We start from the raw sequence: 27,799 nt of genomic DNA, 5'->3' as shown, positions 1-27,799 counted from the left end.
CACAGATCTTGCTGCTTGGGTCATAAAACAATGGGTTTTTTTCATGTTGAACTCTGAACAATTTTCTTTGGTTCATTGCAATTCAATGATATTCTCTTCATGTTGGACAACAGGAATCAACCTGCCAGCCCTGCCACCAAAAGGGAAGAACAACTGCTTGACCTATTTATAAACAGCTGCTTGTTCCAAATGCTGAGGTTGCTGGTGGGATCAGGTGCTGGTCATGGGGCTGAATGCCTTGCTGGGTGAAGTGACATGCAGGAAAATCTGTGCCATCTTCCCACCCAAACCCTGAGAGGCGCAAAGACAGCCAAGATGTCACCTCTGTGCCACTCCACGGTGACAAAGACCACACTGTACTGTCCCCATGAAGCCACAGATAGCAACCCCAACTGGACATCACTCAAAAAGTCAACTGAAAACTCCGCATTTAACTATCCTGTGATGTCTGTGTGCCTCAGTGTGTTCACATCAATAGAGTTCCAAGACAAAATAAAGAAGAGTATTAAAACCTGGGCTTCAGGACTGAAGACACCACTGCTGTTGAACTGTTTTGTGGCTGGAGCCCCTTTAGTCACTTGTAAGTTCCAGATGAAGGGAGTGGGAAGCTGAGATTACCTATCTAATCTGTTTAAAGGTTTTTCATATAAAATTTCAATCTTTAACAAATATTCAATAGTCCTTGAGCTATTTAATAAAAAATGTTTCAAAACAGATGGTGAGTGACATAACACAATGAGTGGAATCCATCGAAAAAAACCAGCATTCTTCAACACTAATCATTGAAATCCCTTTACTACGAACACTGTTTCATCAATCTAAAAAATGTAATAGAACAGAGTTCTGCTGTCACTTGGAAGTTTATAAATGCAGGAAAAGTTAATTTTACCAAAGAAACCTGAAGTGGTAACTTCCAGAAGACTTAGAGAAGACTTTTACCCAGGCTTTGCATTATAATAAACTGTCTATGATATTATGCAAAAAGAATCCTTTTGAAACAGCACACTGGAAGCAGTGGCTGTCAAGAACTGTAAGTGATAACTCACCCCTCTACTACTGCTACCTAACAGGCGAGAAATTGGATATTAAATGTGGTCAGCTAGCTTCACTATCCCAGCAGTATTTCTTTTGTCAAAATGATCTGATAACAGTGAAGATTCATACTTTAAGCTAAGTTGGGTGCTTCATCTCTCAGCAAATTCAGTGCAGAATGACAGATTCTGCTGAAGGAGGATTTGAGGGACCAAAGCTATGAGCCTCTCTCTCTGTGGACTCAGTATGGAGCTTAGTTTCACTGTAATAGCCATGTATATTGGAAATTGTCAGTCAGACCTTTCCTCCACATCCACAAAAACTAAAATCACACATTTCTGATTGGAGAGACAAAAGATCCCAACTAAGGTTAGCATTTCTTCCACGCACTATGAGCATATTAGATAGGCCTAATGTATCATCCTGAAGTTTGTGAAATAGGGAAGCATATCAGACTATTATACATGCATTAACACCTACAGATGTGTAAAAATACCTTTTTAAAATACTTTCATTTGTCAGATTTTCAATAAACAAAGTATTTCATTTAACACAACTGAATTTACATTATGGCTTCCTTTTATGTTTAGTCTCTGAACCACAAATAAAATTTCAGGCAGCTGCTTGGTCTGCCCAGTAGATTCCCAACCTCCCTTAATTCACTGGTTCTAAGATTTCTTCCTTCTTAGTTTTTCTTTTATAATCCAGGATGCAATTACTTCTCAGCTGATACTGCAACTCTCTGAAGAGAGCAATCCCTCTTTGCAAGTCTGGCTGAGGCCAAAAATAGCTCTGTCAGCTTCTGACAGGCTGAACTTAGCCAAGTGAAATGTTTTAACATTTTATCAACTTAATGAACAGTCTTATTTATAATGTGGACAACTTTACTGTTATTATATGAAGACTGCTGAATAGGTTATGGAATGCATTTGTTTGGGGAAATCTGAATATGTTAAGAAATAAAATGCAATTGTCTTATATACTATAAACAATTTAAAGATTAAATATTCTTTGCCCATTTGAAGTAAAGGAGCGGGTTAATGGTAACATCCATAACTATAAAAAGACCTGAAGAATTACAATGAAAAATAACTAACCTCCAAATCATGAAAATTTGCAATATGCAAAAATTACCATTACAAAATTCTATAACCAGTTTAAATATTATTGTTAATGTAACACTGGAAATAACTATGTAGACTAAATAGCTGCAGAAACCTTTAGTACTTAGAGTAGAGGGGAAAGGTTAAAAGTACAAAAGAAAAAGTCTAACAGAAAAAAAAAAAAAGTGGGTTAACAATTGCTTACCCTCTTTTCTGCTACCTCATCCTCTCCTGTAGACTCTTTGCCATCATGTTCATCTCTCAGGGTTGGCATATGCTTTTTGTGTGCTGGCTCTCTGTTTAAGGTTGTATATCCTATGTGTTCATAAATTGGATTAATTGTCATCTTGGAAATGTATTCAGCTGCCTTCGTTTCAATATAAAGAGTAATCAATCCATCTGTCACCAGGTCATGGATGGACTCAAAACGTTTCTCCCCAACAAAGTGTTTTCCATCGTAGTAGAGTCTGAAGTTTCTGGTTTGACTTCCAAATCTGCCTCAATGAAACGGGAAAGTTGTTTTTTTTAAAGAACAGTAAGCAGAATAAATAAGAGTAAGCAAGCCTTTGCAAACAATTAAAAACACTTTATCACTTAAAGCTGTGACTGTGCTCTGTGTCTGGTCCAGCCGAGCTGGGGAATTACTACTTAGCACAGATAGGAAGGAGAGATCAACAACAACTGCAGAGAGATAGCCAAAACAGTACTGTCCCAGAAGGAGCTGCTTGTTCTGGTATTCTTTTAGCCTTTTCATTATCTATGGAAAAACTGAAAAATTACTTCACACTCCTTATGGCTTTTTTTAGTGCTTCGCTACTTTATCACTGCAGTGAATTGGCTTGGCTGTGCTATGAGGAGCTCTCATAACAGAGCCCTCTATTAGAGCCGATCAATCCGCAGCTCTGATGCTGTCTCAGAGCTCTGCTCCCCTGCTTGCTGCAGGAAGAGGCCATTCAAGGTTCAGCTGAGCTCCAGTGCCAACAATTACACTGAAGCAGAACTGCTGCCAGAACCCAAGCAGCACAGGACAAAATGGCACAAGGGCAAGCATTCTTTATTCCTGGCCAAAGGCCCAGGACTAACTCTTCAAGCTTTGTACAAAAGTCCTTCTGTGTTCTGCTTGTTAAGTCCCAAGCTTCAAGCAAATCTTTGTAATATACAGGATATATAACACGAAAGCTACCCAACACCAGCCATTCTCCATCAGGATGGAGCAGCATTTTGATACAGGCTCTTAGCAACCATAAGAATGCTCAATTTACCTGAACAGCAGCATATTTTTAAAAATTGCACTTAGAATCTGCAACCATTTTCTGCCTCAAAGCAGTCTAAACATGTGAAAACACACTAGTGTTTGCACTTGGCAACATTTCCTGTGGGGAAGATGGAGGCAAGAAGCTGCTTTCACAGCTCACTCCAGTGCTTTCTGTGGTCAGACAGCAGTGAGGGTATTGGCCCCCTTATGAGGTCAGATGTGCCAAATAAGTTTTAAGAACTAAATTTGAAAGGATGGATTGGTTTCACTTTACAATCAAATGCTTCATTGGAGATGTCAAGGAACACAGTAAATAATGATACTTTGCTGAAGTGGCTCCTCTGCTCAACAGGGCCTCGCCAAACAGGGGGAAGCATAATTTTAGACCCTGCCTCAGGTGAAATATTACATTCTTCTTGCCAATATAGACAAAAAATAGATGGTTCTAGAGTCTGTGTTTTTTTTTTTCTCTGTTCTACATCAAAATGCCAAGCCTTCCCATCACCCTTATCAATAGTTCTGACAGTGACTGCAACTTCAGACACTGCTACTTCTGCAAAACACTCAAACGTAAATGGAATCTGAATCCTGCTCAGTAAGGAAAGGGGACACAATGTGTAGGAACTATGTGGGCATTTTCCTGCAGATTAACTGGTACTTCCATGCATATTTTTATGTCATACAAACTAAAAGGTCATTGAATCAAACATGAGCAATTACAAAATGACAGAAAGAAATACATTTTTACCCAATGCTAATTTCATCAGAAGATGCAGTTCTGAGTAAATACAAGTCATACAGAAAGCAGAAAGATAATGTCCTAAGTTATAGCAGAAGGGGCAGATGTATTCAGACTTACTCCTCAGGACACCTTTATACTCAATACCGTGTATTGCAAACAAGCTTTGACCACAAGATGTCCTCTTCATGCACCCTTGACTGTCAGAGATGTCCACATGAGCCAAGAGTGCTCAGCACTTTGCAGTGCCAAAGCTAGCAACCTTCACTGTCATCTGCTCAGGTCAGTGGGAATAATGCACACTGAGCACACACAAGCACCTTGATGGCTCTCACTTCATCAGGAAAACCAAGGAAGTTTGAAGGTGAAGAATGATGGGCCTTAAATGACACATACATTAGAATTACTTATATTAAGAGATACAGGTGAACTGCTGCTCTCATCAGTAACATCTGTTCTGACTACTTAAAACAGAGTTTCAAGCAAGCTGGAGGTCACTTATTGCTCTTAGTTTTCTAGAAGAAAAATTATGACACTAATTTTATCAAGGAGGATAAGGCACAGAAAAGCATCACAAGACCTATTACTAAGTACACACAGTGTTTTGATTTTGGCAACATCCCTCAAAATCTAAAACCCATCTTGTCTGGTTCTGAAGTCCTGTTCTGAAGAACAAGATGACCAAATGCAGAAAAGAGACAAAACTTCTTAAAAAGTTAGTTTTCTTTCCCACAGGGTCAGAAGGTGCACCCTCCTACCCCAGGTGTGTTTTACTGAGCAGCCCCTGTACTGTAGATTTATTCAGACTGCTGCACATGGAGTGTGTCATTGATACTATAAGGAATAGAGTTTCCAAGAGATGAATTGTTTGCCTTTATCTAATTTCCCATTTGTTCCAAATCGATTTTTTTCCTTTATTCTTTTCTAATTGGATATGTTGTGGCGAAAGGTACTGGTTTTCAAATAGAATCCTACTAGTAATAAGGGAATAAACTCCCAAAATCTCCACAAATCAATGAAACACCAGCCTTTTACAAAGACTGTACTGTCAATAATGTGTCTCAGACTCCTGTTTTATTTCTTTCAAATTAATTTAAATTTTTCCTGACCACATAATGACACTACTTCTATCAAATTACAATATTCAGAAAAGCATACATGTTCAATTGAAAATTATTAATAAAGACTTAATCTTCAATCTTACTTAAAAGTATGGTTTAAATTTTTCCACTAGCAAGACTATTTCCTGATGTTTACTTTCTGTAGCATTCCTGCAGCCTAGTTAATTATGCATCACCGTGGCAACTAAGTAGAGCAAAGATTTGATATTTCAACTTCCTGATGCTCTCCTCCAAAGGCAAGTACTGGTACCAGCTGTTTTTTGTTTAATAAGTAGAAAGTGGGACACAGATAAAGTATGTTCTCTTTTGGTTTATACAGGGGAACATCAGATGTTTTTCCAAGAAAAAGAATTAGACCTCTGACATGTCAAACAGTCTCATTGTGTCCACTGTGCATTTGTTTGCAAGCAGCAGGACTACAGATAAAAGAACTTTTTTTATTCCAAGTTGTCTGAAATCACTGTCTAGTTCCTTTGGTTGCCAGTGGGGCAGAGTAGATAACGTGGGAAAATGTATTAAACAGTAGAGCAAATGTGGCTGGTAATAAAGGATAATAAAGGATTGAGGAGCTGAATTGGGTATCATGCCATGAGAGACAGGCCTCAGAATCAGCCACCTACCTGTATGCAGCATTCAGTACAGAAACAAAAGGAAAAAGGGAAGGATTGAGAGCACAGATACACTCTCTTACCATCTGAGAGGATGAATTTTATAGTCCACATACAGAATTGTACAGTAGCTATTCACCACTTTCACGGGCTATTTTATGAAGAGAAGAATTTCTAGACACAGACCTTGTTTAGAGTGCATAATTGCAATCAAATGACAAATTAATACCCCTCAGGACTACTCATGTTCTCCTTCATTTCAAACAACTTCATACACTGACCTGGGAAAACTTAAGACTGAGCCTAAAGGTCACTTGGACTTAATCTTCCCTTGGAGAAAGAGTCTTAATGTGCTTTGCAGCCAGAAGGTAAAAGTCTTTCTTAAAATTAGGGGCCAGAATTTCACTTCTATTTTCTGAAAACTCTGAACCAACACTTATGAGTAGACTCTTGACACTCCATAAAAAGCCACAGGAATATAAGGAATCTTGCCATCACAAATGTCTCTTAATCATGCTGTGTTCTTGGGTGAAAACAAATTATTCCATAGATCCTTTTTTGGCCCATTTCCTTGTCAAAGAAAGACAAGCCTTGCATGCAGCCAAAACCTCTTCTACACAATTATCCCTGAAGGTCTCCAGCTCCTGAAAGAAGCTATTTGTTTTTTTTAATATTCATTGGCAACAACATTTCCGATGATGGCCAGGGAACTGCAAAATTGCCAAGTTCCCAGAATACCTGCCTGAAAAATAACATAGTTTTCAAAACCTGAGCAGTATTTTACAAGAACACAATAAGTATAAATGCAGCCAAATACATTAGGGATTGATACAAATGGAGACAAAAAAATCCTTGCTGACATGGCTGGGAAGGGTGGCAGAGTACAGTCACTATGGATACTTTTCCAGAGCCATTTGGAAGGGCAGTACTGGCTAGCTGACTGTTGCTTGATGAACATTAATTTAGTGTAAAGTTATCCCTAAAACCTGGTAACACCCGTGCTGAATGCATGATACTCGAGTTCATCATCCTTACAAAGAGAAAAGAGATCTTAGACCTGCTACTGCAACGTGCCCATCCCCTGCCAATGCAGACACAACCTTGCACTCCCTCTGTCTAACCTGGATCAAACAAAAAAGCTCAGAGCCTGTAGGGTATCACTGGTAACAGCTCCCCAGCAGTCTGTCTCAACTGAGGCTGAAGACATCAGTGCCCAAACTTCCTTGTCAAATCTGGAAAACAATTCTGCATAAATGGCATGCCAACAGCAGGCAGGGAGGACCAGAGCAGCGGCACTTCCCTGTGGATCATAAGCACTGTCAGGGACAAAACAACTGCTCTAGGGCATCAGCAGCAGACAACAGTTGCTGAAAGCAGTGAATAAGAAGTGTTATCAGTACCTGTAACACAGCATTTCACAAATAAATCTAACAAAATTAGAAAAGAATTCCTTTGCTTCAATGTATTATTTTACCATCAACAGCTGATTTTCACCATCTTAAAATTTTGAAAATATGTCCGCTGATCAAGTGCTATGGTATGCTAGTAACGCGCAGTAAGACCATTTAATACTTAAGGTAAATGTTAGTGTTCTTGATTAGTGGTAAGCATTTGAAAATAATCTGTTTGGTTTGAACAGATGCATGACCTCTTCTTACTACTGTGCCTGTATGCCTTATTCTATTTAATCTTATATAAATTGCTGGGATTGATTTGATGATTGAATCAGAATCAATACCAATGTTTTGGGCACTGTTTTACTGCCTTTTCTACCTGGTGAAAGTTTCATGCTTCCTGGGAATAGACTCATTGTGGTTAGTGGTTAAGACACATTTGAATTCTACATGCACACAGGAATGTATTAAAAGCCCAGTACCTTCTCTGTACATGAGAGCAATATTTGGAGACCTATGCCAGCTTGCCTGGATAAAGATCATCTGGAAATGTTACTTGCAGGAAAGTTACTTTCACGGTTTCCTAATTCATAAATAAGGCTTACAAAAATTTTTTAAGAAATGTTCTTCAAGAGTTAATTTTACCATGTGGCTTCATGCTACAGAGAGCTTTCATATTACTTTAAAATAGAACTGTGTTTCAATCCATCTAAATTAAGGTATCAACCCTACCACTGTCTGCTCAGCAAACTTCCAAATGTGCATGCAAACTTTACTCAATGTAAAATGTTTTCATTTTAGGTCATATATGACATTGTTTTTCTGGTATATTTTGAAGTAGAACAACACCCGCAATGTAGCAGGAATTCTACTGCAATTGTGTACTATGGAGAGAAAACTGCCACAGCTTAATGCTCAAACGTTCATTTTTGTTTCACTTAGCTTTTCCTACAAGGCCATAAGTTCATAGAGACCAAGAATGGCTGGAAATGCACCTTTAAATGTTGTCCAGTCCAATCCCCCTGCAATAAGCAGTGACATCTTAGCTAGACCAGAATGCTCAGAACCCCATCCAATGAATTTTCTCAGGGATGGAACATCTGCCACTTCTCTGGGCAACCTGTTCCAGTTTTCACCACCCTCATCATAAAAAAAATTTTTTTGTATCTACTCAAAATCAACCCTCCTTTAGTTCAAAAATTACTCATGACTGTCACATTTCTCTTTTTCCTCTCTAGACTTTCTCACACTAAAAGCAACTTGCTCTTAATTTATCCTTCTAAAACAATGTGGACATGTTAATTCAGTATATCAAGGAAACCAGAGTGGAAGACATCTAGTGAAAACCCAGAGAAATGTTCTTATTGTAAAATAGCTTTGCAAGTCCAGAAAAGGTTTTTGAAGAGCAGAGTGGAACAGCATTGTTTTTGCTGTGGTTCCTGTTTGTTTGGGATTTTTCCTAAGGTACACAGCAGGTTGTTTTTCAGGGTCTCAAGAAAACCCAAATTCACTTAGATTTAAAAAAAACCAAAAAAACTACAGTAAGATTTCTGTTCCACAGAGATTTTGTCACATCTGATTTGCCTTAAGCCACTGCTAATTCAAAGCTTACAATACAGGCTTACTTAACTTACTTAAAGGTATTACAGAATTTGCTATTCACTTAACTTGTTTTCTCAGTGTATTCTACCTCTAATCTTCTGGTACTCAGTCATCCCTTCTTTGCAAACAGTGAGATTCACCAATATACTCATCCTGCTGTCTAAATGGTTTTTCCTCAAAGCTGTCTTCCTTAACAATAAACAAGCATAATAACATAAAATGAAATAATTCCTGCATACATAACATGCATTGTTAGAATTCTTGGGGCTACTAACAGTTCATCAATGAAGATTAATAGTTTTTTTACTATTATATTCTGCTTTTCTAGAATGCAATTTCTTCTTTCATCCAAGTGCAGCAATAAATGGGGCAGATGTCAATTTATTACTGAAACTGTTAGAGTTCATTTATCTTAAGATACAAAAGAAAAAAAAATTGCTTGACTTTCCTTCTAGCACCTATCAAATCAGGAAGAACCATACTCAGCTGAGCTTCACCAAGTATAAAGGAGGGAGAAGGAAAAGGAAAAGTGGGCCAGATAACACTTATTGGTGTCAGTTCTTTTGGTGTTTGAATAATGAATAAATGTTGAGATGAAAACAATTATGACATTAAACAACAATATAAGGTTGTTGTGTGTTATCTTGAAAACACATCTATAAAGCACCCATAGTATCTATGAAGTACAGGAATAAAGGTGTTTCTCCAATTACAAAAATTTCTAAATATGAATTCCAAAAATATCCAAAATAAGAGGCCAATCAAAAGGGCCAACTTGCAGATAGATTTCTACCTAGCATTTTCTAAAAGCAGTAGAGAAAAAGAGGCATTCAAGTAGAACTTGCAGAAGACTAAAAAGATACATATGCTTTGACAGGGGAGGAGAGCATTATTGTACTTGCATACACAATTTGATTAGCAACTGATTGCACTACAATTTGATTTTTCCAACTACTATTTCAACTCCAATAGTGCCCAGAAGCTTTAAACCAGGCAGACACTATGCAGCATAAAACCAGCAAAGTGCAACACAGATTCCTGCTCAGGAGCTGTGACTGGGGGTAGACTGAGATGGGGTACAACTTCCAGTCTGTCTATCTTTTTAAGATATCCTAGACTTTTGTACTGAACAAGCATGTGAGACAATAGAGAAAACAGCTTCTCTAATGGAAAAATGAGGCCTGCAGAACTCCATGGCCTAAAGCCAAGTCATATATGAAGCCAAGTAGTGAGCCCAGAGCTCCTGAGCTCCACCCTGGTACCTCAGCCCAAGCCCAGTGCCTCTGCTGCCTCTGATCACAGCAGGAGCTGCAGCCAGGTGAAGGACATGGCATAAATGAACATGAGCTGTGCACACTGAGCACAGGCATCTCTTGGACAAGCTCTCCCAAAAACGTTCACAGCATGCTGGAGCAGAGAGTATTCCTCTGAGAAGTGCTGAACTTAACACCAGCAGGAGAAAGACTGCAGTAAACTGAATTGCTAAAGATAAATTAGACACTCTAGCCAAAAGAAAACAGAGCTGACAACAACAACAGATGGGGAGAGGAGGGAAGGAGAACAGGAACACAGCAAGAAGACATGAACCATAAGGAAAAAAGCATTCTAGTCTGTGGGAGGACCTAGGTAGCCAGTTAATTACTCATTAAGGTTAGTAGCTATTTATTATTATTCTAAATACTTAAGTGAAGCCATTTCAGTAGTGCCCAGGTGCACTTACATAAGGCAGATGATAAGCAGACACCTCAGGTGTTTACTGATAGCTGAACCTTAAATGTTATTGACAAACTACCAGAGTCAATTATTTAGTGTGAAATTTTATGTAAGAAACGAAACTTTTTACAGGGAACATCATCTAGATAGAGGGCCAATTGTTTTACTTGAAGCAGAAAAGCAAGCTCCAGAATTTATTACCACCTTTTCCCTGTTGTTTTTTCTTTTCAGCTAGCAACCAAGGAATATTGTATGAATATTTTAGAAAGGATTCTAGAAACTGAATTTAACCCTTGCTACTGCCAATCACTTCATTTGCAAATCAGGTAAAAAAATACATAGAAAGATATGCAAAGTTTAGTCTTTAAAATGGTCTTTAGAATTTTTCCCTACCAACTAGCATGATGTCAGAATACTGTTACCATGGTAAAGGGAAGAGATGCAGTTAGCTACTGCTCTGCTGGGCTCCTTCTGACTACTTACAGATCAGCTGTAGATGCAGAATAAACTATGATCAGATTTTGATACATTCATAATTCAAAAAACATAATTCGGCTATCATCATGTAGAAAGTAGTTTCAAACAATTCTTCTTTCCCCAACTGCTCTCCCCTGTCCCAGTATGTACAAGTCTTTTCAGCAGAATGCAGATCAACAGTGCTCATCTCTGAATTCAAGAAGCCTTTTGCAGATGTTGAATTCTACATGTGTAAGTAATCCCACAGCAATCCACACGTGTTCTGGAACAACACTACACCCGTGTCCCAAAAGAGCCCACTGGAAACAAACAGCATCCAGCTACCAATGCACTCATGCTCTGAAACTTAAAGGGTTCATGTGCAGCATTATGCCCTAACAGCCTACCAATTAGGTCTCCTTTTAAAATGCCTGTGGCTAGTTGCTTAAAAAAATGTTGTAATTCATGGATTGAGAATGTGTATGAATTTGCACAATACATGTTGACTAAAATAAAGACTACTAATTTTTGACATCCATTTCACCTGAAGAATTCTTTCCTGGTGCTACATAATCTTCAATGTGCCCAAACCTCCAAACATAAAGAAAACATGACTCATAATCATGGCTCACATTATTACCTTTAAAAAAAAAAAAAATCATGCTGCAGAACCTTATTTCAATTCATTCTCAGTATCACAACAATAGAATTTGCAGGAAGGGAAACCATGGTAACCAATTAAATGTGCTACAGCAGCTATCTGCTCAAAAGAACATGCAGTACCATCACACTTCAACGCCTACCACCAGTACACTCTCTACCCATTTCCTCTTTATCCGCATCCTAATTATTAAACAAGCTCTCCACCACAGAGGGCTACATTGCAAACCATTTCTATTGTTACTGCCATTTGCTGTAGGTCCTAACATTAAGCAATGTACTACTCTTTTGCCAAATGTAAAAGCAGACCTAATAGTTCCAGAAGTGAATTAGGAATTTTCATTATTTGAAATCTGCTTGGAACATTGAATTAACATTACAATGCATTTTATGTCTTTTTATTCTGACAGAGACTTGCTGATATGTATGGACACAGATATAGATCTACGATCATTTTCTCATGTCAGTAATTTTTTTAAACCTCAAGATTGCAAAACATTTTCAGCGGCATTCTGATTGATTAATTAATTAGTAAAGATTGGTGAATGCATCCATGATTAAATATAATATAAGCATTAAATATAATAGGGTGCTGATTTACTGCTCTCAGTTGTGTTTATGCTTCATTCTCCTTTACATGGTATCTGAGCTGACACAGTTTTACAGACCTTCTTAGGCTCTGAACATCAATTTTATCTGAAAGACAGCTCTGACTATTTAGTCAAACTTCTATACTTCAAACAACATTTAAATTATCATTTTCTTTTTCTTTAAGAACATACTTCTATCTCTCTTGCAAATTCTGAGAAAATTATTTTCTGAAAAAACTCCACCATCTTTTGTTTCAAATTTATATTTAAAAGGTAGTCTGCCTTTAAAAAAGTCATGATGCAAATTAATTGCACAATAATGGATGAAAGTAGGCAAAAATAGCTCATCATAAGATGATCAAAATGCAGCTTGTTATATAAGTGGAAAGCAGATTTTACAGTAACTCAACAGCAGCTTTAAAAAAATGAAAAGTTTTTTTGGGTAAGAGTCACTTTCCTCACCTTACAAAGAAAAAAATATTAAAAATCTTCACTGTGAACTCAATTAACTATTTGACAGTATTGCACTAAGAACAGCTGACTGCTTTGCTTTGCTTGCAAAAAGTATTATTTTTCCTGTCCTATATTTGGTCATTTAAGTGGTGCTAGGCTATGTCTGCAGCTATAGCAGCTCAGGAACAAGATCTTTAGATCTACTAAAGCTAGTTCCATAAAAGCACCACAGCGGTCAAAACTCATTTAGAAGCTTTAGAGAACAAAGAACTAAAGCATGTGGTGCAGTTCATCTTGAACAGGGTGTGCAGTCCTGGCTGGTATGGACACTGAGCTTTTGGGCATCAGCTACAATAGCTGGTGGAATCAAATGTAACACTGAAAGTGTCCCATGATGATCTGAGGAATTGTCTGGCTTGGGTCCTCAGGACAAACCACAAAAAGCTTGTTCTTCTCCACTGCAGAAAGGATGGCTGGAAACATTCCATGACAGAGACATCATACCTTGCCACAGGAAGGGACATGATCCTGTTTCACTACACTGCTCTTCACGACTGGATGCACTGGGTTTCTCTGGGTTCCCAGGCACGCTGCCACAAGCACAGGAAGAAGACATCTGCCAAAGCTGGACGTGCTGGGCCGTCTGTCTCACTGAATTGCCTGCCTCCCCAGCAGAGCCACCGGCAGCTACAAGCCAGGAAACAAACCTGTCTCAGTCTCAACATCAGCTGCTCCTACCCACAGCTACCACAAGACTTTTATGTCTCCATGAACTGGGATTTCATGATGCAATCACACTTCATAGGCAGTTTCTCATTTGCCCTAACCGGAATTGACAGACTGTCAAAGACTGACACATCAGACAACAAACAGTGAGAGAGATTGAGTAGATACATAGAAATACAGAGGGAACCAAGTATTTATGCCAAGAGTTGATAGTACCTTAAAGAACCTAAATTTTACTCAACTTTTTCCCATTATTTTTACCAAAATGTGCCTGAAAACCAATCAGAAAACACGGATATTTCACTTTATGTTTTGTCACTATGTTATTGCAGAATTAGAGCACCTCTAGAGAATTGCTGGGTTAACTTCATAAAATTCTTGGAATCTGTTCTGTGTCTTTTTTTTTATGTAACAGCTGACCAAGTTTTCTTTCCTCCCACATCTTCTAAGGGGTAAAACAAAGGTAAAGAAGGAAAAGCAAAAATCACAGTGAGGTGATCTTAAAGTTAACATGAGTGCTTCAGAGACAGAGTGGCACTTAAACCTAGTATGAAAATACCAAATTTGTTGATACAACCAGAAGAGAAAGGGTGAAACAAGAGACCCCGACCTCAATCAAAGCTTGGAAAAGTTTTGCTCATACATACCATCCTGCTGACAAGCTCTGTTTTTGGCCATGGAAGTTACATTCTTAAATTCCTGCTGGGATTATCTAAACTGCAGATGGGGCTATCTTTGCCATCTGGCAATGTAGTGACCCAAACACAAGTGATGCTCTCAGAACAGGATACAACTACATAATCTCAACATGGCAATCACAGCAAACTTCTCACAGTCAGGGTACACAGAGAGACTGCAGAAAGGACCTGGTCTTTAAGAGAGGCTACTATGTCAGAAACACACTCACTGGACACTTGGGCTAATCGTTATATTCTGCATTTATAGTTCCAGGAAAAGGAAAAATAAAAGCTGAGAAAAATTCTCCTTCCGGTCAATGGAAACGCAGACTCCTGCTACACTGGCTAGTAGTGATAAAAAATAAATCCTAGTGGTAAAATCTCAATGTGCGCAAGATAGAGCACCACAGTTCACAGAGTTCCACCTAAGACATGAGAGTTAACACTCTCATTCATGCACATTGAAGGCCAACAGCAAGAGAACAGAGCATTGTCTGCTATGGGAGGGAAAGCAGCCACCTAGACCCACTGCCCATGATAAACAAGTCATTTACCATTTAAACATAATGGAATGGCTGCAAGATGCTGCAGTTTCAGTTCTGATGTGTTTTTCCAAACACTGAATTTCATCAAAATAAATCCATGATAACAACTTTGTTATATTTTGAAACCTTTTCCCAAACCAATCACTAAAAACTATCCATTCTTTTCTCTATTTGGTATAAAATTGATTTTATTGTTTTCAAAGGGGTTTTCCAGTGTGAGAGATACCATCAAACCTGGGAAAAAAGCCATCTTTTGACTTGCTGGATTGGAGGTGCATTTGAAAAACAACCTGCAGTGATACATCCCTACAAGATGCTCAACAGCTTCATCTCAGTCTACAGGCCCTGTATGTTCTGCACCATTGGAAGCAGTGAATGGGAGCTCTGCCGTCAAGCCAGGTGTTACAAAAACTGATTTCTTTTTAGCTTTAAAAGAATAAAAGAATATTGCAAGAGCAGAAGATGATGAAATTGAGTACTATTTTAAGAAGAAATACCAAATTTACACTGTTAATGAAAGCCAGTGTAAATGTCAATAATGTCTGTCGTTTATTACTACAGAAACAAATATCCTATGAAAATATATTATTTTTCCCCCTGAAAAACTAATTTATCACAACCTATTATTTCAAGACATTATTATTTTATTCATAATTTTATAAAACTTTGAGTAACTGCATCTTCTTCAATGCTTTTCTGTCCCACTTAGATTTACAACCTTGCTAATAATCACTATCTCCCATCTCAGGTGTACAGCACAGGCCAAAATAACCTCCAATATTTAAAAGTAATTAAACTATTTAAACCTTACAACTACTTTTTGAGATTTTATTTATAGCTGACCCACTTGCCAGAGCTTTGCAGAATGAAGAAGCAGATCTGCAAGCACTGTGAGCTAACAGGTGTTCAAACAAAAAGGGCCTCCTGATGTGCTGCCATCCCAAGGAGAGACCGGGGGGACTGAGTTTTCCAGCACATGGCAGGCTGCTCAGGGAACTCATAATGTGCCTTTTATTTCTCGACCACCTGCTCTCCCAACATCTGCATGGGGTCACATCTGTATCACAGTGGGAGAAGGGCAAAATGAAGCCCCACTAGCAAAACCACAACTGCTGTTATCCTGATGGTGCAAACAATAAGGAGTGTTAGCACTTCAAAAAAGGGCATGGAAGGTCAAAGATACCAAATCTATAACTAGGGTATAAAAGTATAATGATGAAAAAGAAATTAAAACAACTACAAAGAATTTTCTGATCTGAGGTCAGCAATGCAGTAAAACCATTTGAATATTTTATAAATTTAAAAATGGAATATTAATTACTGACCTTAATGCCAAAGTGTAGGTTCCAGGTTGCCTTTGGCTTTCACGAATGAGATAGCTTCCCTCTGCAACACTTAATAATTGGTCAGCTCCCTCCCTTGAGATCATCCCATGGAATCTAAGGAACAAAAATTTCTTTGAAACACATGCCTCTTCTCTTTTAAATCACCTTTTGGTCTTCATTTAAAAGGCACCAATGATAGTAATTAAAAAAGAAACAAACATAAAAATGACTGACTTGGTGGAATCTACAGTTTGAATTAATTTCCCTATGTGCCTGTATTCGAATTTACTTCAAATGGTTTAGAAAGGCTTCTAGGAAAGAATATCTATGAAACAAGTATATTGTTTTTAAATCTGCATCTATCAATTTAATATGTAGAAATAAATCTGTTTTCTCCTGCTGGTTTCACATGTTTTGTGCTAGTGGCATGCAATCAAACATTTTGTAGCATTCAAGGACATTTTATGTGATCCCTGAGATTTTAGCAAGTTGTTGTAATCTCAGTAATTGCTGATGTAATAACCCAGCAACATTACACATCTTTTACCAAAATAAACGTAAGTAAGATCTTCTTTGTTTCTCCACACTAAATCTAACCATCCTTGCATTAGCAACCTCAAACAGAAGACACACAGAGACTGATCATATATTGCATTTGGGATCCAAATATCTTTTCTTCCTAAACAGAAACACATTTTGCAAAGCCAGCAGGAGAGGGAGATAGAAAAAGACAATCCCTTGAAAGCACAGAAATGTATGTTTGTTTTTCTCACTTAAAGTAGCACTCAGTGATATCCATATCCATGAGAAATTGCAGCTGTAATCTTAGGCAGACAAAAGTAATAATGTAATAATGACCTGATGGTGAGACACACTGCTGTAAAACACATAGAAGAAACAAAGAGCCCAGACTACACACTTGACACCTTTCCTATAACTATTATTAACCAATATGTCAGGATAAACCACTTCCAGCGATGTTTATTACTTACTCTCTTCCATAATATTTGGGTCTGTTCTCTACCTAGAAGAAACAACAGAAATTGTAATGTTTCATAACAAGAGAAGCTATACAGTAAGTGGACTGTTTACAATACAGGATTAAAACCAGAAAGGGATATAATGTGAAAGTGCAGGCAAAAATAATCAAGAACAGAATTTCTCCTGTGATTAGCACATAGGGAAACCAAAGGGAGATATTCAGAAAACATTGCACTTGTGAATGGCTTAAAATGGAATGAGAAAGGATGAGCCGCTTGGACCATGTCATCCTCAGGATATACAAACGGATGGCATTAAATATTTCTTTTACAAAGTGCCAGATAGGGGAAATGCGTTAGCAGTTCATGCATGTAAGTGCACCATATGTTTCACTAATACAGTGAAACATCTATAAAACTCTTAAATTTACAGGTTACCTTCCATCACAGAGCTGTTGATGCCCCTGCTGAAATAAAGCCACTACTATGCAGCCCCTCAGAGTGAGGGCAAATGGTTGAGTAAATCATCAGGTGCCTAAGTCTCATGCTTCTTGACTTCACTAAAAGAAGTAGTATCACCTAAAAGACTTCAAAAGCAGGTGTGCATGTGTTTTGTAGTGTAACTCCACCTTGGTTGTGCTCCAGAGACCTTATGGTGTAAATGCACAAAATGTGCAGGAGTGTCAGGGTACATAAATGCACAAAATGTGCAGGAGTGTCAGGGTACAAGTTGCCTGATAATTATTTTAGATGAAACAATGCACCTTCATTTGTCCAGGAAGTTTAGAGCCAAGTGAGGAACTGCATATTCCACAGAAATCAACTAATAATTTAAGCCACCAGGTTATCCTTTCTTGCTAAATTTAAAGGGGGGAACTCTTTGGGGAATAAAAGTCAACAGTTAAACAACTTGAACTACAGAAATATAAAACAATCCAGCTATGCTGAAACACAGAATGCCACATTTGTTTATTTTTTACATCTTTTCAACAAAAAGCCTATTAATATTAGTGCTTCTCTCCAGTGTTTTCAATGGAGTATAAAGATTTCAGATATCCAAAACAACAAAACATATGTCCTGATGTACAGTCTAATAAAAATTCTTCAACATTCCCAGCAAACAAAAAGCTGTAATGACTAATCACTTTGGAAAAAACATTCCATCACTGGAAAGATTTATCATGTCCTAAAATATTTCCTTTTCCTTTATAACAGCAAACAAGAGTTGCCTGGTGCGATAGCTGTTTTCAAAGGGCCTGAAGAGACTGGATTATTTCAAAAAAGAAGAAAGCCTACATTTAACAAAAAAAAAAAAAAAAAAAAAAATCTAAGACCTATTTCTTCAATAAGAAGATAGCAACAAACAGAGAAAAAATGAAAGCATTTTATTGTTGTTGTTATAGAAAATTGCAACAATTCTTAACTAAAACCCTTAAGCCAAGACACTAGTTTAGAGCAGTTGTTAAAAGAAGAATCCTGTCCTGAATAAGATTTTGTTGTCTGTCTAGTGAGATTTTATCTTTATCTCAGTGAATTTATAAGACAGAACTGGAAAATTTATATAAGCAAAAGCATTCCTTTTCAGAAATGGATTAGTAACTTGACAGGGCATCTTCAGAGTACTTGCAAGACCTAAGAAAATTTATAACATACTCTGTGCAAACATTTGAAAATGTGAACAGGCAGATGACTGGAGCAAAGCTTCTGAAAAAAACCCCACAAGACTTCCAGGCATTTGTAGTAGGCTTGCAGGTCATTTTAGTGGATGGTGAGTTGAAAAGGAAAATAACCACTTCTGTTAACACTGTCTCTACTGATCCATTTTACCAACTTGCAATAACTTCAGTATCAATGTTGATGTGCAACACTTTTTGCTTGCATAAGATTCAGTGTAGCTGGAAGCCAAATTCACTGAGTTTTATTGCCTGTTTGTGTTTTGGGGTTTTTAAATCGCTTTTTACATTTATGATTGATATTAGGGGAGTTTTGACATCTATACTGACATACATTAAGACTTGAAGAGAATTCCTTTAGAACTCAGCAGGGAACTTCTAATTCACTCAGAATGACTGGGCTACACACACAGTGCAGCTTGTGTGCACTGAGAAAACCACACAGACTCTCTGTAAGCCAAATTTACCATGTAAGACAGTAAACACTGTTCTCAGGCTTTCTGTAAAGCTTCTGACAGGTGTTACACCAACTGCACCCTTTGCAACTTAGACACAGTGTTCTTATCCTCAACTGCACTGGAACCAGAAGCAATGTGCAGCTTTCTTAGTCTTTTGCGTTTCCTTGGACTTCAAAGGGCTCCTGGCAGACTGTATTCTACAAATTTAATTCTACAAATGACAATGCAGGCACCCACGTATCCTCCCTTTGCACCTGAGCACTGAAGGCCAAAACAGTTCAGTTCAGAAGCTTCAATACTCTAACTTTCACAGTTTGGCATCCATAAGTTAACAAGACAAAACCAAAACATCTGGACTGGAACTCAACCCATCCAAGAAAGGAAATACATTTTAAAATAAGATGATAGCAAGAAATTGGTCTTCTTAGCTCACGTAATTATCCATTGCAGAATTCTTTTCTGATTTGGCAGTATCTTGGGACCACAGCATTGCTGAGCGTGAGTAAGAGCAGACATAGCTGCTTCTTTTTCTTTGTATCCAGCAAAGATCAGCCAAACACTGCCTTTTGACTTCTCAGGATTTTTACTAATGGGAAAAATTTCCTGTTGTTGTTAGCTTAGCAAGGTTTTAAAAATTGCTTCTAACTTGGAAAAATATGAGGGGGAAAAGCATGAGATATTTCTTTCCAATGTGTTTATTTGTATATCACTAATGCAGAGGCCACAGGAAAAAATTAAGTTCTTATGATACCTTCAAGAAACACAAATACCAACAAGATATCCACCATTACTTCATTTGTCTTTTTTTCAAACTGAGGGGTGAAGGCAATGAAACCAAATTTACGAACAGACAAATCAAGCAGATATGGCAAGCACCTTACAGCAGACATTCCTTTGGAAAAGGGCTTAGCTATAATGAAATTTGCAAAGTCATCCTGGTCAAATATCATGCAGATAAAGCCACCTTTACAAACAGCTCTAATAAGGATGTGCATTACATATGCTCTTATTCTGTGTTTCTTGACCATTTTCACAATACTAAGCAGAGATGCTGTTTAACAGGTTAATTAACTATTAGCACTGAATTAGGATGAAGCCTCCTAAAAGGACAGAAAAAGCCAGTGATTTTAATTTCTCCATACTATGTATTTTTTCATATAGTTATTTTAAATTGTTCATTGAATGCTTTCATATGTCAGTCAAGGCTGCCCTAAATATGCCTATGCATGCACACATGTATATAAGACTATAAGCAGAAAAAATAGTAATTTCATGGAGGAAATACAGTATTAATTGGACAAACAACATTATAATTTGCATGCAAGCCTCATGCAGAAGTCAAATAACCTTAGAACATCATGGAATTATCAACTTTAACCTCATGGACTATTAAAAGGCTCAGCTCTGCTGCACCTTTACAATAAAAAATCTCAAATGAATGCAATCTCTTTTTACTTCAGCGTCTCTCCACTGATCTGTGTGTTGTCTGATATGAAACTGGTGTAGCAGAGCAGAAACTTGAATTCTTTGTATTTGAGAAGCATTTCAAGTTAAGTAGGTCATTCTGTTGAATACACCTCTCAGTATCAGCACTTGTACAATGTGTGTCTTTGCACATGAAATAAAGGGTTGGGGTTTTTTTATGGTGTGATTTCCAATTATTCTTTAACAAGTGCTTTTTCCCCCTAATCATCACTCCTGCTTTTGTCAACAAGTGGATTACAATAAGGCAAGAAGAGCAATTCATGTGTTAATATCTCACCAAATTACATCTTGTTCATTCCCATTGACCTCTTTGATGTTCTCAGGACCAAAATTCTCTTCCTAATGTTTATGAATTTGTTTATACAGCTGAATAATTCAACCACTTAGGAAAAGATTCTGCTCCCCACTGACTCATGTGTGGCTGCTAATAGAAACCCAGCTGAGAAAGAACAGATCACAAAGCTCAACACAAGCAGGAGAGGCTGAGACCAGAGAGAAAGGTTAACAAGTTACTGCTTGCTGAATATATTTTCACTTCAAATCAGCTCAGCTGCATAAATTGTTCAACACTTATAATGAAAAACTCTTATCTGCGTTATAAGGAATTAATGCTGAAGTAGGAAAATGCACACTGATAATGTACTGCTTCAATTTTACCTTTATTACTTAAAAATAAGCTTCCAATTTTTTTAATAAACTAATTCTTCAATGATAAAATGTGTATTTAATACGCTCTGTTCTGCAGCTAAATACCTGACTGATTCTTTCACAGTTTTGTGTTATTTACTTCTATTCACACTAGTTTCTAAATCTACAGCTTTTATTTCTCAGTTTCTACAACAATGTTCATGGTGCAGACAGAGGTTTACTCTGCAGAGTTCAAGAAGCTATTTTAAAACACACAATGTCTCCGTTTTTTTGTTCACTCTGACACAGGGATAGATTTACACTTAAGTTTGTAATATGTCATAATCTTGTTTTGGAATAAATTCATAGAAATATGACATTACAGACACTAAACTGCTGCATTGCATTCTCCACTGATGACAGGACTTAGCAGTGTTTGGATTGTTTGTGATACTTTTGCAATCCCCCACTGACCATAGCAAATGGCCACCCCTCACTCATAGCACATTTTCCTTTGTAAACCAGTGCAGCTTTTTAATTAACTATCTCTATTAGAGCTAGTAACATTTTCCAATTAATAGAATTTAAATTCAGTTAAAATGAGGATGGGAAAGTTGTAGTAGTCAGTGTGATTCATATTTGAAGATTTACAGGTGCTTTTATATTTGGCCAGCAAGTTTCTTGTTCTATTCTAAAAAGAGGACAATCTGTATCTGATCAATAGCTGAACAAGTTCCATCACACCAGAGGCAGTAAAAATTTTTCATTTTCAGATACTGAACACGCATTTATGTCTCTGCTTATTTGACTGGATTAGCTAACAGTTCACTAAGAAACACTATGAAAAAGAACTTAATATGAAATTTGCTTGTGAGTTCTTACCACCTAGGACAGAAGACCTCCAAGCCCTTCTCTGCAGCCAAACTGGCCTGGGATATTATGCTATCATATTTTACTGAATATCCCAGACTCCTCCAGCAGTTTACAATTTCTCCCTGACTACAAAGTATATACAGTATATAGAGTATACTACATATACTTGGTGCAGTCAAATAACTACAAAATAATTATCATGTTAAGCATTGTATGATTTCCTTAACCATGCTGGTACTTTCAATTATGGATTGGTTTGAGTTTTTAATTTCTTTGTTGTTTTTATTTTGGTTTTTTATTTCAAAGAAATCAATATATACAGAAAAATTAAGGTTCTAATTTTGTGGGAATTAAAACATTCACAAATGAGATCCTCATGAGAAAATCAGGAGAAAATGTATGTTTCCATGTGTCTAAGAATCAAAAAGTAGTAAATGAGTCTCAATAAATGATGATACACATCAAAATGCTTTAAATTCCATTTTTAGAACAAATGGATTTCTGAGTACCCATGCCCCAAGGCTACCCACTCTAATCACAGTACAAAGTGTCCCAAGGAGCCACTCCTTGGGCTGGACACAATAAGTTCAGGCATGGAATTACTGGACTGTACAGAACTGAACGCTCTGATACCTACCTCACGAGTGCAGGTTATTCTTCTAGGATGGGGAGCTTCCTGTTGCAACTGATACACTGGGAGGAGGCAGAAGTTAAATTCTAATTAATAGAAAATCGTTGTGTAAGGTAGGCATTTTAACATTAAACATTGCAGTTTAAATAAAGGAGACTTTCTGCAAAATTTAACACAAGGATACAAAAGATATCAATATTTACTAACAAGAGGTCAGAAAAAAAGAATGTTGCAAGACAAAATGGGATATTGATTTTCTTTACAATGAATTCATCAAGTAATATGGAATAACTAGGTGAGATCAGACAAGTTCCAACAAACAGATCAGAAAAAGAATCGTAATAAATACAAACTAAGGTTCATTATATGTCAAATCAGGCTGCTGTCAGACTTTCTTTGGTAAGCAGATGGAGCCCAATCCTACAGTGCTGGGCACACACCCAGTCACCTGCAACACATCAAGGCTTTACAAGAATCACTCAGAACTGTGCACTGTCAAACCCTCTGCCTTTGCCACTGCTCAGCGAGGACCTTTCTGAAGAAAGAGAAAGACGGCCTTTGCCTTTGCAGATCTAAAGACAAAATGAGTTGAGTAGCAGAGTAAAACAGCTAAGGCCCAAATTATGACATACACTTACTTACATTTATATCTTCCCTTCAACTTTTTGTCTATTTTTAAAATAAGCTTCATCAAGCCAGAACAGATCTTTACAACCAGATGTAAATTTAATGCTACTTGTATGTGCAGACTTTACAGAATACTACCAAAGGAATGACTTTCAACTTTTATGCCAACTGAATCTGGTTTGGCAAGTCACCTTCAAAATGAGGCTGTCAACGCTAAGTTAGTATTTCAATAGTGCACTAGAAAGGGCAAAACGGACGTTTGGAATTGTAATATTTTAAAATTAAATTATGTTGCAATCATTAGTATGAATACCAAGGTCTACATTGTGCCATCACCTTCTTCTGATAATAAGACCATGCATTAATTGAACCAATACAATTTGACTTAATTACAATTCTCATTTGATCCCAAATTTTTTCCACTGGCAAATGCTGTATTTATTTGTCAAGCTACACGGGAATGGAGAAAATGGCAAGATGCCCAATGACCACTGAATTGTAAGATAAACTGGAAAAAAACATTCCCTTTGTTTCAAATAAAAAAACCTAATGGTTTTTCCTGTTGCTACTAAAATCAGTCATTTCCATGCTGGGTAATACAAAAATGATTTCTGCAAGTGATGAAGAACAGCACACTGGTATATAAAAGTGCAATTATCATTTTAGGCATAGCATGACCACTTATATTGCCAGCACATAGATTCCCTAGCTTCTATTGTAAAAGCTGTATTTGACGGCACTGGATCTTGTCCATATCTAATTCTGAGAACTGTAGAGTCAATTTCAAAGGAAAAAAAAAAACAAAAGGAAGGAGCAAGTTAAGATTTTTCTGAATTTCACAAAAGAGGAGACCCACAATCATCATGCCCCACAGAAACTCGGTAAAAACTCAGAACTATTTCCCACCTTACTTCAAGCCAGGCTGAAAAGATTTTCTGAAAGGAAATTCTTTTTCACCAATGGCCATATCTTTCTCCTCTTCCAGTAACCCAGCACAGCAGGGTGACTAGCTAAGTTACAAAACAGGATTCCTATCCCTTCTCCTCTAACCGATGGATGCAATTCAAATTGTTCAACAGCAGTTTTCCTTGCTGTAATTATTGCCAGGGAAGTCAAACAAGACATTCCTCTTTGTCATGAGACAGAAATCTGACCAAACCTCAGGATCCAGAGCTTCATTCTGAGCCCCACAGGCAGGTTCACCACGGCAGGCAAGCCCCAGTGTGGTAGGAGAGCAGGTGCACTCAAACCATTCATACAAACCACATTGGAGAGTGGTGCAAACACATCTGCACATGCCCAGGCTTTCAACTTCTGTCAAGCTGGCAATGAAGATTTGGCATTAGAGAGGTTTAAGCTCCTTCTTCTAGATCATGGTGTAGAATAAACTTGAGCAGTGTTCCCTGAGTTCACAGAAGATATAGAGCTGGGGAAAAATAATCAAATCTGCCCTCTTACACTTGCTCTCCTAATAAAAGTTCTCACCTAGCCTTTAATTCTACATCTCTGATTAAAAAGTTTCCCACAGCAGGATGGAAACCTTTAAAGTAACTACATTTTCTCAAGTGCTAAATCTCCTCAACCTTTAGAGAGCAAACATTTTCTCAATGTGAAATGTTGCTTGAGCAAATCCCTTTAACCAAGTTGAACATATACAAAGTAATGCAAATGTAAGTCTGACATCCCTAAACTGTTAAGTGAGTTATACACACAAACATTCTGTTTTCAAAATCTGCTTTTCAGCAGCAGACTCCTCTTTCTTGCTTCCTCAAGTGTCAAAATGTCTCACATCTTGGCTTTTGTATCTACAGATAACTAGAATTCATAGGTGAGCCACTGTGGGAAGCTATGACAGTCTTTTACAGTTCTCTCATATTCTCTTCCATGTCCCTAAACCTCCATTTGCACAGACAAATAATAGGTCATAAAAAAAAAAAAAAAAAAAAAGCCCCAAAATGCTGAGATACTTACAGTAAGATTTCCAAACAGGTGGTCTGTATTCATCAGTATCTGTAAAGAAACACAAAAAAACTTAATGTTGCATAGGAAACATTTCAACACAGAAAAAAACTGCAGAAGCACTTGCAGAATCATTAAGATAACATTGCACCTAGGTTCTAAACCTACTTTTTACTAATATAGAACAACCTGTTTTTACCTAAACTAAAAATGTGAAAAGATATTTTCTTTATCCACCTAGGAAAAAAACTATAGAAACAAATCTGAAAAATGGCAAACATGCAGATCAGAAGCCAGCATACTGTGAGGAGGAAGAATGTATATTATTTTACTATGTATATAAGTTCCATTTTCAACTACACCAGACAGACCTTTTTAATTTCAATTTATATTTCAATAAATGAGTTTCCATGCAACTTATTCCTGCCATTAGCTTTTTCCTCTTCTGGATGGCAATTAACAACTCTTAAAATAAAATCAGAGTACGCAAGGACAGCAAAATACTTTGGAGAAATGAAGGGAAGTTTTTTCATACGGAGCACAAGCTCTTTTTAGAAGTAGTGACTATATATTAAAAGTAACAACATATTTCTACTCCTAGATTTTAATTCTCAAATAAAATTTTTAAAAAATAAGATTCCAATGTCTTCTATCACCCTTATGGCTTGTGTTACAACTGATCCAACATTTTGAGCTCAGGGCTATGCCGCAAACTGTGACTCTGACCCACTGTTCCACTGCTCTGACCAGCTTCAGTTCTGATGGCACAAGTCACCGAGGCTTTCAGCATGATGCTGTGCTTACCTGCCTGGAGCTGGTGAGAATTATTCCATCCTCCCCACACAGGTCCCAAGCTGAGCCACCCCCACAGCCAGCCTTGCTGACTGCAGCCTTCATGCCTGAGCTCTCTTGGCAATTGTCTGCCCACTGGAACTGCCTCCTGCACCCAACACAATGGGAACTTCTACTTTTTATTCTAAAGTTACATAAAGATCAAGCAATCTGGGAACCTGTTGCTTGCATTTTGGCCTGAGTGGCATCTCCACTTCAGAGTCCTTAAGGCCTGAGCGTGAAGCTGAGATTTTGCTTTGCCTCCCCTTCAAGCAAGCAATCTGTCTTCTTCAGGTACTTGCTGTAGTCCATCTCTCACACATAGTCATGTCAAATATCTCTAAACTAGAGCTTAGTGGAAGGAGATATTTTCCAGTTTAACTGGCACAGGCTTTTCCAGACCCACCCAGAACACTCCCTGCCCTGACTGCACTGTAATTTTGTTCCATTTTTTACCCCATATTTTAGCTCTGTGCATGAAGAGAGTGCAGATCTTGCAGACCACCTTGGTGGCAGTGGGTTTTATAAATACAATTCATTATGACTTTATTATTAAGGCAGCACTCAGTTAAACTGCCATCCCCCTGATTATGATGGGGTTTGATCTTTGGAAGGTCCTGCAGATGCTCTACCACATCCTGCAGAGCAGCAAGAACACCTTGAATCTGCAGAGAGACCTTAAGCAGCTCGTGCTTCACTGAGGCAGTAAAAGCAAATCAGCAGCAACAGATGCAGCCAGGGTTATTCATTCCTGCTTTGATACCTTTAATTAAGGCAGTGCAAGTCGATTCATTCCAGAAGCATTGTAACATGATCCCTTAGCAATGCAATGTCACGTGGAAAAGGAGCAAAATTTTAAAGTAAAAATAATGGCTTTAGTCCCAGAAGACAACTCTCACTCCACCAGCTGAATTTACTTTTGATATACTCTGGGTTTTGGCAATATATGCACTAGATGAATACTTAAATAAATAATTTAAGTAAAGGACAACACACACTGTATTTTTAAAATATGAGCTGACTATTATGAAAATAAAAACATCTTGGCAGTCTAACCTGTACTTGCTCACACTCAAGCCCTGCAATTGCTACAGCTAAGGGCATCGTGGTTATAAAACTAAAAAGTGACAATATTTGTGCCAAACAAAAAACCTCAAACCTTGTTAAAGTCAGGCAAGAACAGCACTTACTTTCATACAAGAAATAGCTAACATTCAGAAATGGGAAGGAATGATTTATGTTACGCAGCTGTGCAGAAGGATTTTGTTAGAAAAAAAAAATCTGTCGGTGAGCTTTATTGCCTTTACAGTGTGAGAATACCCTCCAGCCATCCCACACAAAGCAATGAAAAAACAAAAGGTGATTTTTATTGTGATTTTTTTTAAAGTGTAGTAGCAAACACAAGCACAGTGAAAGAGTGAAGCAGAGGGTTTGTAGTGTTTGCTTCTGAGCAAGAATGTTTCTATGACTAAAACTATCCTACTACACAAAGATGAGATAGAATAAGCATGAACACCAGCCCTGTCTATTAGTTAGTTATCTGTTTTTAAAGGTTAACTGATGTGGTCCCATTTAATACATCAAAAATATTTAGAAATTCATTATAAGGAAAAGGGTTTGATTTTCAGATAGTACAGGCTTCCACATACAGCATCT

General features: G+C 37.6%; 1 protein-coding gene across 5 annotated transcripts in view; it reads right to left on the bottom strand.

The window, feature by feature from the left end:
* The window catches only part of CHN1 (chimerin 1), a 91,948-nt gene that overhangs the window by 44,301 nt on the left and 19,848 nt on the right, over positions 1 to 27,799 (bottom strand). For 4 of the 5 annotated variants that reach the window (XM_005484081.3, XM_074548451.1, XM_074548450.1 and 1 more), the window contains 5 exons: positions 25,325 to 25,363; positions 22,733 to 22,788; positions 16,992 to 17,023; positions 16,000 to 16,113; positions 2,341 to 2,629 (listed from right to left, as the gene is read on the bottom strand). In XM_005484081.3, coding sequence (XP_005484138.1) covers positions 2,341 to 2,629; positions 16,000 to 16,113; positions 16,992 to 17,023; positions 22,733 to 22,788; positions 25,325 to 25,363 — 530 coding nt within the window. Of the gene's footprint in view, positions 1 to 2,340; positions 2,630 to 13,230; positions 13,364 to 15,999; positions 16,114 to 16,991; positions 17,024 to 22,732; positions 22,789 to 25,324; positions 25,364 to 27,799 lie in introns of those variants that run through there. The other variant, XM_026791603.2, reaches the window with a different exon arrangement.

This window comes from Zonotrichia albicollis, chromosome 10, assembly GCF_047830755.1.
Source record: "Zonotrichia albicollis isolate bZonAlb1 chromosome 10, bZonAlb1.hap1, whole genome shotgun sequence".
In the NCBI taxonomy this organism is placed as follows: Eukaryota; Metazoa; Chordata; class Aves; order Passeriformes; family Passerellidae; genus Zonotrichia; species Zonotrichia albicollis.
The sequence above is the reverse complement of the archived record's forward strand: the minus strand, read 5'-3'. Positions and strand labels throughout refer to the sequence as shown.